Source organism: Ursus maritimus, unplaced genomic scaffold (genome assembly GCF_017311325.1).
Source record: "Ursus maritimus isolate PB19 unplaced genomic scaffold, ASM1731132v1 scaffold_33, whole genome shotgun sequence".
Classification (NCBI taxonomy): domain Eukaryota; kingdom Metazoa; phylum Chordata; class Mammalia; order Carnivora; family Ursidae; genus Ursus; species Ursus maritimus.
The window spans coordinates 10029118-10040096 of NW_024425897.1; the positions used below are offsets into that span (position 1 = coordinate 10029118).

Genomic DNA, 10979 nt, shown 5'->3' on the forward strand with positions numbered 1-10979 from the left:
GTAATACAACTGAGGAACTGAATTTTAAATTTTATTTAATTTTGATTAATTTAAATTTAAATGGTCACATGCGGCTAATGGCTACTGTGATAGTGCAGCTGTAGGATACATGAATAACTGTGTAATTCAGCACTTTCATAGATAGTAGAGGTAGGTAGCAAAAGAATTATTGATACCGACTGGGTGAAGGACAGTGAGTAAGGCATTGCAGTGCAGAGTCTAAAAACCATAATATTAATACAAATGAATTCCTAAAGAACTTAAACTCAGACCCATGTAAAGGACAAATTGTTTACAAACATTTATGCTGTCAGAAAAGCACAGTTACAAAAAACATGGTGGGATTTGCTCAAGAAAGAAAGGCCGTATCAGATTAAAGGAGTAGGAAAGTCTGAATGGATGAAATACTTTCAGAGAGTGGGGTGCCTGGGTGGCTCAGTTGATTAAGCGTCTGCCTTCGGCTCAGGTCATGAACCCAGGGTCCTGGGATTGAGTCCTGCCTGGGGCTCCTTGCCCTGGGGAGAGCCTGCTTCTCCCTTGGCCTGCCACTCCCCCTGCTTGTGCGTGCACACGCTCTCTCTCTCTGACAACAATTTTTTAAAAAGGAAATACTTTTAGAGATTAACCTTGAAGGAATTATTCAAAACTTAAAAGAGAGTAAGTCATAGAAAATTTCTGTTTTCTGAAGTGCAAGAAATAGTGAAGAGGGAAAAGAATGAGGTATGTTTGGAGAATGTAACTATTAGTTTCATAGGGCTCCTGTAACAAATTACCACAAATTTGGTGGCCTAAAACATTAGAAATCAATTCTTTCACTAGAAGCCAGAAGTCCAAAATCAATGTCATTGGGCTGACATCAAGGTGTAGGCAAATCCAGATTCCTTCTGAAGGCTCCAGGGGAAATTCTGTTCTTTGCCTCTTCTAGCTTCTGATGGCTGCTGGCATTCCTTGGCTTATGGCCATATCACTTCAGTCTCTGCTTAAGTGGTCACGTTGTCGTCTTTGTCTGTGTTCAAGTTTCCGTCTGCTTCTGTCTTATAAGGATACATGTGATTATATGTAGGGTCTACCTGGGTAATCCAGGATAACTTCTCCATCTCAGAATCATTAATCATACCTGCAATTTGCCCCCCCCCTTTTTGCCATATAAGGTAATATTCATGGGTTCTAGGAATTAGGACCTGGACATCTTTTGTCAGCTCATTTTTCAGCCTGCTACAACAATCCAGTTTGGCTGGAATAGAGGATACCTGTGGCAGCAGGAATAGTAACAGCTGTCAGTCACTGAATGACTTGTATATGTGTGATGCTGTACCAGGTGCTGTATCTGTGCTATTCCATTTACTCATTACAAGAATTCTGTGTAGGCATTAGATGAGAAAAGAATCTAAGGTGACTATGTTTTCCACTTTTGATGACTGGGAAATGGTGATTAATAGAAATTGAAAAGTCATGAAGAAAAATTGGTTACAAAGGAAAAAAATGAACTCAGCTTTGGCTGTCTTTAGTTTGAGGTCCTATTAGGTTATGTCCAAAAAGGGTCAACCCCAGAAGAAGCCTAAGAACCCTAGATAGAGATCTGCAATTTCTGACTTTCATTTTCCCCTTTGGGATGAAGAAATAAATTATAAGGAACACTCAATTCAAAATCAGGAGACCTGGGTTCAAGACTTCCACTTACTAACTGTGCGAACTGAACAAGTCATTTCACTTCTCTGAACTTCAATTTCCACATTTGTAAAAGAGGAATAAAAACCCCTCCCTGCACTCACACAGTTATTTGTAAGGAACAAACAAGATCATATTTATGATGCTCTTAGTGCAGTATATGGTCTATTGTAAGCATTTAAATGTTTGTAAAAAAGCAAAATCATTAATATGTCAAATATTTTAATTTTGAGATGATATATCTTAAAGCTATCCAGATTCTAAGCAATAGTTAACATTAGCTTTAAATGTCTATTTATTGGCTGCCTTTCTCATTGTTCAAACTTTAACCACTTTAGTGTCTTAAGCACCACCCAAGACCGATTCCCTCCCTTTCTAAGTGGATGACCTAAATTCTACTTCGTAGAAATAGTTATGGCCATCAAATATGAATCATTCAACTTCCTGTTCCCAAATTTAAAAATGTACATATATCTATATCCACTTTTACTTCCTTCCAGACCTTGAGTAATATCCCATCTTTTGTCCAAAGTGAATATATCTTTCTGTATGTACTTTTGATGCAGTTTCATCCATCCTGAGCCCCAGCTCGCATAGTCAATGCCCTGGTGGATATCTTCATTTGGATATCTCACTTCCAATCCAGAATCTTGAAAACAGAGTCAATTATTTCTCCATCCATCCTCCCCACGATGCTCCCACCACTCACCCCGTCAGCTTCCTCTGTTTCTTATCTTGGTCAATGCCAATACCAGAAACTTGGGTAATTTTTGTCCTTTTTTCTCCTTTATTTGCCGTCCCTGTCTTCATTCCAATGAATGATTAAGTCATGTTAGTGTTTGGGTTCAGGCATTCGTTTCCTCTCTCCTCAGCCCTCTGCCTTATTAGTCCTCTCCTCTCTAACTTCACTGTTGCTCTTTTTCTTACTCAGATCAATTCTCTTCTGAAATAGCCTCGTTGCTCATTGTCTCATTCCTGAACAGTCTACCCTTTACACTGCAGCCATAGGGATCTATCTAAAACAAATCTGCTTTTAGAACCTTTCGGTGCCATTCCATTACAGTACAAAGTCCAAACTTCATGTACTCCATCCTTTGTCACTCATTCTCCCATCCAAGTACTAACCAGGCCCAACTCTGCTTAGCTTCTGAGATCAGACAAGATCAGAAAAGATCAGGCGTGTTCAGGTTGGTATGGCCGTAGAAAGTCTGAACTTCAGAGAAGGACACTGTCTGATCCAGCCCACCTACCTATCCCCTTTCTATTAGTCCCACTGAACTATTCCCAATTCTCCGGAGGTATTCTGCTTTATAACCCTGTGCCTGTGCTTTTGTGTAGAATGTTCTCCCTGCAAGTTCAATTTCTAATGCCATTTGCCTGGTGAATGTCTGATCATCTTGCACTACTTAGTGTAAGCTTCACATCCCCTTTGAAGCCTTGCCAGGATCCCCCCAGGAAGAGCTAATAAGATCTTTTTGGAACCTCTGCTGTACCCTATACATGACTATCATTTCATCTGTAACCAGTTTGTTTCCCCTCACCAGACCCACACACATGGGAGTGTGCCTTGAGCAGCTTTGTATTGTCAGTGCTTAGCACAATATCTGGCACAGAGAAGGTGCCCCAAAATGTTTGTTGAATAACTGAATTAATTCTAGAGCTCTTAAACCTATGTGATGCTTTAGAACATATGGAGAAAGGGAGAATTGATATAATAACTTTTGGAGATTAATGGAAATATATGCTTATGACTCTAAGGAGAATACATATTTACCTGCTAAATAGAAATAGCCATGGTCCAGAACCCTGGTGACAAATTTCAGGAAATCAAGAAAGCAAATGAATGGGCAAACCCTTCCTAAATCCCAATGAAATATGAGACACTTCCCAACATATAAGAGAGCTCACAGCTCTCCTGTAGTTGGAGGGAAGTGTTCTCTTTAAGCATTCACTTTCTTACTGCTCATTCATCTCAATGTTAACTTGAGCTACATTTATGCTAATAGCATTTATATTGTGATCACTGTTGATTTACCTTTCATTGTGCAAAAAAAAAGGATAAATGTTAAGGGAGAGGAATCAAAACTAACATCAGTCCTATAACTTTCTTATAGGGGTACACACCCTCTCTGAACCATAGAATTTCTTGATCTGGGAACTTCCAAATCCAAAGATTCCATGCTTAACACTTGATTATAAATCTATACTGGTAAGGACTGGTTTTCTAAAGGGAAAACATTTTGTCAGATCTGACCTGACAAATAATTTTGAAGTAAGCAAAATTCACTGCACTCTCATTTCACTCCAAGCACATAAAGTACTCAACAGTATTTCCTGCTTGCCTGGGGCTGCCTCCTCCCCCATTGGCTACCCACACAGATCTACCTCCCAATGCAAAGTAAGTACTGTACCGTTTCTATATGGAAACTTATCTGTCTGCTTTCCAAAGCCTGCAAGGTTCTGGTTTCAGCAGGCTGCCACTTGGAGACCATTTGATGAGTTAATTTACACTAATATCATATTGAGTAATAATTCCAGGGGAATTTGTATTTCTTTTTTTTTAAGATTTTATTTATTTATTTGACAGAGACCGCGAGAGAGGGAACACAGCAAGGGGAGTGTGAGAGGGAGAAGCAGGCTTCCCGCGGAGCAGGGAGCCCAATGCGGGGCTCGATCCCAGGACCCTGGGATCATGACCTGAGCCGAAGGCAGACACATAACAGTTGAGCCAGCCAGGTGCCCTGGGGAATTTGTATTTCTTTTTTTTTTTTTTTAAAGATTTTATTTATTTATTCGACAGAGATAGAGACAGCCAGCGAGAGAGGGAACACAAGCAGGGGGAGTGGGAGAGGAAGAAGCAGGCTCATAGCGGAGGAGCCTGATGTGGGGCTCGATCCCATAACGCCAGGATCACGCCCTGAGCCGAAGGCAGACGCTCAACCGCTGTGCCACCCAGGCGCCCCGGGAATTTGTATTTCTAACCAGGAGTGTATTGGAGGGAGTGCATCTGGATGGCTTAGTTGGTTAAGTGTCTGCCTTCGGCACGGGTTCTGATCTTGGGGTCCTGGGATCGAGCCCCACTTTGCACTCCCTGCTCAGTGGGGAGCTTGCTTGTCCCTCTCCCTCTGATTCTCCTCCCTGCTTGTGCTCTGTCTCTGTCACTCAAATAAATAAATGAAATCTTTAAAAATTTTTTTTAAAGGAGTGTTATTGGATAAATAACACTTAACCCTAAGAGCCAATCTAATAAAGGGACATTTCTCACTGTCCCATATATCATCCATGTCTTTTCATGATTCAGTGTCTTTAAACATGCTGAACCTTCAGCCTAGAATGACCTTTCTTACCCTACCCCCTCACCATCTCCAGTCTGGTGAACTACTACTCATTATTTAAGACCCAGCTCAGTGTCCCTCTTTTGCTAAGAAGGCTTTTCTAAATTTCCCAGGTTGAGTTGGTTACTCCCTGTTGACTTTTTTTAAGAGGCCGGGAGGAGTAGAGGAAGAAGGAGACAGAGTATCTTAAGCAGGCTCCACGCCTAGCACCGAGTCTGACATGGAGCTTGATCTCACAACCCTGAGATCATGACCTGAGCCGAAATCTAGAGTCTTATGCTTAACCAACTGAGCCACCCAGGTGCCCCACTCCATCTTGACTTTTATAAAATTTTGTATACTTGCTCTTAATTTTTTTACTTTTTATGTACTCTTCAACTGACTTCAAGGTGACTTCTGCCCCCACAAATTCAATGCACTTTGTAACCTCCATGTGGCTAAATCAAGTGGACATATTTCTGTCCTCATCTTTCTTGACTTCTCAACAACTGGCACTACTGACCACCACCATTATCTTTTATTTTCTACACTCCTTCTTAGAACTCTCTTCTTTTGGCTTTCTTTACATGACAGACAGCTAGTCTTCTTTTATCTCTCTTTCTCAATCTCCTTTGTTGATTTATGTTTCACATAATCTCGAAATCTGTTAGAGTTCCTTAAGGCTATGTCCTGGCCCCTTTCCCTTCTCACGCTCTGATCTCTCAATAAGCAAACTCTTCCACACCCCTGGTATTAATTAGCCTCTATATGCTGATGACTCTCAAATTTACATCCTCATCACAGACCTCTCTCCTGGGTTCCAGACTTCCATATACAGCTGCCTATTCAGTGTGTCCACTTGGGGTTTCACATGTGCTCCAAACCCAGCAAGTTCAAAACTCCCATTTTTCTCTACCTGAGAGAACAGTACCTTCATCCATGAAGTTAGCTAACCCAGAAGCTGGGAGTCACTATGTAGTAAATGCCACAAAAGGGGTAAGAACAGAACATAGCCCTAGAGGTGTCACAGAAGGCCAGTAGGCAGAAGAAACTCCAGGGCTGACCCTGGGCCTGGTGAGGAAGGGAAAAGCAGAGCATGGGAGTGGGCATTAAAGGCAAAGTCCAGAGGGAAGTGTGCAGGGCCCATTTGGAGAACTGCTAGTGGCTCAGTGAGTCTGGGGTAAGAGGAAGAGGCAGAGGTGGGTGAGGGCCATACAGAGTCTGGACCTTATCTCGAGGACAATGGGAAGTCATTAGTGGATGGGTGACAAATCAGAAGAATGACATTGTCAGATTTAATATAAGACTACTTAGGTTCCAGAGTGGAGAATGGATCGGAGAAGCAGTAGTAGTAGGAGTTCAAGACTTAGTACTTGGGGGGCGCCTGGGTGGCTCGGTCGTTAAGCGTCTGCCTTCGGCTCAGGTCATGATCCCAGGGTCCTGGGATCGAGCCCCTCATCAGGCTCCCTGCTCAGCGGGAAGCCTGCTTCTCCCTCTCCCACTCCCCCGGCTTGTGTTCCCTCTCTTACTGTGTCTTTCTCTGTCAAATAAATAAATAAAATTAAAAAAAAAAAAAGACTTCGTAGTTGGGATAAATGATATTGGCCTGGGCTAAAGTAAAAGCAGTGGCACTAGAGAAAAATGGATGGATTTGAGAGCTATTAAGGAAGTAAGATCAATAGGAATTAGTGATTAGATAGATGTTAGGGTGAGAACGATGGAGTAAGCATGGATGAGTCTCAGGCTTTTAAAGTGGACACCCCAGAGGACTCACAGAGAGTGAGAACAAAGGCTGGGAGTGGCTTAGAGAGGCAGATGATGAATTCCAATTTGGACACATTGCATTTGAGTTTTCTTTGGAACATCCATGTGGAGACTTTTAGTAGGCAGTTGATTACACACATGGATCTGGAGTTCAAAAGGAAGATCTAGGATGAATATATAGATGTGAAGGTCTTTGCCTATAAATGATAACTGATTCCCAGGAGCCATACACAGAATGTGGAGAAGGAGAAAAGATGGTCAAAGACAGAACTCTGGGAGAACATTCAAGTAAACATTTGTTTTTTAGTAAATGAATAAAGGAATACATGATAAATGGAATAATTTAGAAGAAGGGACCCCTTCTTCTCATGCTTTCAAATACTACTACCAAGTCAGCTAGGTAACCTGTCTGTGCTTAAAGCAAAACCTGCTCTTTGGCTTCTCAAAAGAATATGTTGCCACACAAAAAATGGAAAGTAGGGACATACCATATAGCAGAAAACATATCTTCAGAGCTCTTTTCAGATGTACATGTAGATATTCCTGAGGCTCTTTTGGTAAGTGGACCATAGTAGCCTCTTGTTAATCTATATATAAGGAACACTTTAAAAGCTATCTGTTTAAAATATAATATGACATGCATTAGAAATCATTTGATGATCACCCATTGTTGCTCAAATCACCCAGATAATCAGTCTAGACTGCCTGATCACTGGCCCTTTGCTTGCCTGTCAAATACGCAAACTCAGCCAGTTGGAATACACCCAAAAAATGTTTGTATGGATAAATTTGTTTGTATATATAGTTCATATAGATTATTCATCTGTGTTAGAAAGTGGCCCCTGGCCGATCACATACTTGCTTTTGAACCCTTGTTTCCCATAAACCATTGAGAGTTCCTCAAGGCCTCACTGGTTGCCTTGAGATTGTATACATTATTAAAGATGTTTTGATTAACTCACTGCAATAAATTTACAGTTCTGCAACTTGTAATAAAACTCCAGTTTACTTTTGAGTAAAGAAGAAAAAGAAAACAAAAGTATTAAACCATCAGACCAACTTGTCATTTGAGGATTTGTACATCCATCTTCCTTTCTTCTCGGTATACCCAGACTTGATTGAAGTGAGGGAAATTTCATTTGAATGGAAAGCATGCCCAAGCAACATTTCTAGAAAAGCTGAATTTTACGAAGTGCTTTTTCTTACAGCCACTCTGTAACAAATTCATTTCCTAGATAAAGAAATAGGTTTTTGTGCTTTGGTTTTATGGTGCCATTTCTTTTCCTGTAGAGCAGGCCACTTCAAACTTTTACATATCTAAGCAAACCCGTTATTTGATGAGCACCTCTATTTATTTTCTCAGAGTTTTATTGTTCTATATAATCGATGTCTCAGTTTAAGCCACAGAGAATTTGTGGTTTCTGAGATCAGAATTCAAATGTTTTCTAAAACTAAAAGATAGTGATGAAATTAGCCATTTGTAGACCGAGTCTTTGGTTCGAAATGGTACTTCAGTGTTTCATTGACATTCCCACTATTTTGTAGTAGTAACATATCAATAGTAACAATAAGCTGTATCTGTAACAGAAAAAAGGATAATGTTGGTAACTCTACTAGATATTCTGATCAGTCTTGCTTAAAAATGTATGTTTTATTCCATTTTCCTACCAAAGAAAGAACAGAGGGCATTGAAAAACCTTTCCTCCCATCTAGTGGCTGGAAAATATAAAAACTCTATGTGTTTCTTGGAATTCTAGGCATTAGGGATTGTCTGACAGATTATAATGCATCCATTTATTTACTTAGTTAAGCAAAAATAAGCTTTAAAATCTTTACCAAAGCTGAACCCAAAGGGAAAATATATATCTATGATGATTCACTAATTAACTTCTCTTTAATCAATAACATATACTTCTATTCAAGCAGAAAGAAGGGCCATAGTCCTTCCTAATTCATTAATCTGAACATATGATAGAAAAGATAAGGCTGTATGTTTCTACTAACTGAAATTGGGACCTCAGTTCTATTTGCTTCGAAAGCAATCAGTGCCCTAGATCTCTCCTGACCCTTAATTGCTCCTTGTTGGCCCCACACCTTGACAACTCTTCCCTTAAGAGTTGGATGCGCTGAATTCACTGAAGAGAGCCAAGAAACTGTCCCTGAAACTGGCTGCCTCCAGGGGACCTCAGCTCCTGAAACTTGGAATACCAGACTCTGATACTGGCAGCAGGGCCAAACCAGCCCACAGGAAAGCAGGTTTGGATCCGTTATGCAGCTAGAGGGATTAATGCTTGGCCTACCTGTCTTGTATATGTCTTGTGCAGACGTCAAAACCTCTGCTGAATTGTGCCTCTCTGGTGATTCTCACAGATTCAAAGAATGAATTTTGCGTACAGTCGGCAAAGTTCTGAGAGCTCCAGGAAGAAGAGGAAGGTCAGCGAACCAGTGAAAGTCTTCATCCCTGACAGAAAATGAAAGTTAGATGCCTTCACTGCATTTACTCTAAAATAATTTTATTTTGCAACAAACATGCATGAAGTGTCTTAAGTAGGAAAGTAAGTTCCTATCACCAAAACCTTTTACTAAATTTATTGCTCAACTTTTTTAGTCAGTTTACCAAGTGCTAAATTACTGGGTAGGACATGGGCTCACTTTGCCACAAGGAAACAAGGTCACCAGGGCTGCCTTGGGATAGCTTTACTTCAAGGCTGAGTTAGAGATGAGACACCATTTATATTTGTAAAAGAACCACAGCAGCTATTTTGAAAAGAAATAAGCTGTTGTTCTTAAAGGAAGGAGGGTGTTCTTTGCATAACTAAACTCCCCAGGTATTTAGTCTACTGTGAAATGTTGTAACTTGTTGTAACCTGTGTCCTGGAATCCCTCTGTAGCTTTATTAGAATTCCCACAGAATTGCATAGGATGTATGTGGTGGTGCTTATGCAGGTGTGATTTTTATGTTAACTCCAATCACAAGATTGATCAGCTAAGTGTTGGACCAAAGTGTACTCTCCCTGTAAAGTTCCTCAAATCTGGCCCTGTGCCCTGCTCTGTTGGCCTCCTGAGACAGGCGATAGGCTGCAGGGCAGGAGCCTGGCTCCCTTCTTAAGGCTCATGTTGAATGTTTCCCAACAAACACTTCAGTTTATCAGTCTGTAACCTGCAGATAATGTTATTAGTTCCCTCCTTATTCTGGGAGAATTTTGATAAACTTAACGATTAGTGTTGGACACATAATAAATGACTTAAAAGTGTTTTTATTATTTAATAAGTGGAATTTAATAATTTAATTTAAGTGGATAGGGCCAATAGGTTAAATGTTGAATGTATGTGCTTTCCAGTTAAATAAAACCAAAATACAAGGTATTTTTTTTTATTCATCTTTTTTTCCCCCTCGCTTAGTTTGGTGTTTCTTCAAATGAAGTAAGGACATCTGCACCTGGAGTGCTCATTAAAATATGGATTACTGTGCCTGTTTCATTTCTCCAAAATCAAAATTTCAGGGGGTGGGGCCCTGTGGAGAACTCGCAGGATTCTAATGCACACAGAAGAACCCTGGACCTCTGACCCAGACTAAGAGGAGAATCTCTGGGACCAGACAAGTATTTTAGCCAACAGAAGGCTGTGGGTTATCATAACAGAGAGGAAAATCTGAGAAAGCCTGCCTGTCCAGCACTATCCTTTGCCAGACTGATCCAGGGCCTGCCAGGGAGGAGCCTTTTCCCCTCTCCCAGCATGATAAATATACTCACATAGGCTTACTCTGCCACTGCAAGGAGGAGGGAAAGGTATTGGGTTTATTATATCCTTGATAGAATTGTAGCCTGAGTCACCACAATTCTTTTAAGAGAATCATATGAAGAGATTAGCTGTCTAGTAGAGGGATTAAGTTTATTTTGTGTCTCTCCAGAGAGTAGATCTAAGACCAAATTGGTGAAAGCTACAGGAGGTCAATCTGGCTCAGTATAAGGGGGAACTTTTTAACTCCACATGCTGCCAAAATTTTGAAATGGGCTGCTTATGAGGCAGTGAGCATACCTCCACTATAAATGTTTGAATGCAAAGGAGCTTTACAAAGACTCTAGGAGTCCTTCTCAAAACAGATTAGTTATATGGAATAATTAGTCAATCTGGATTTCAAGAGAAATCATTTTGTTTAAAAGGAGAATTTGACTCTCAATCTATATTTATAATTTTCATAACTTAGCCTAAGAGATTTCAAGTCAAAGTCTA

At 40.5% G+C, this 10979-nt stretch overlaps 1 protein-coding gene across 1 annotated transcript in view; it reads left to right on the forward strand.

The window, feature by feature from the left end:
* The window catches only part of HORMAD2 (HORMA domain containing 2), an 89156-nt gene extending 79935 nt beyond the window's left edge, over nt 1–9221 (forward strand). The window contains exon 11 of the mRNA XM_040619408.1: nt 9117–9221. Within this exon, the coding sequence (XP_040475342.1) occupies nt 9117–9221 (105 nt within the window). The remainder of the gene's footprint in view (nt 1–9116) is intronic.
* The last annotated feature ends 1758 nt before the right edge of the window (nt 9222–10979 follow it).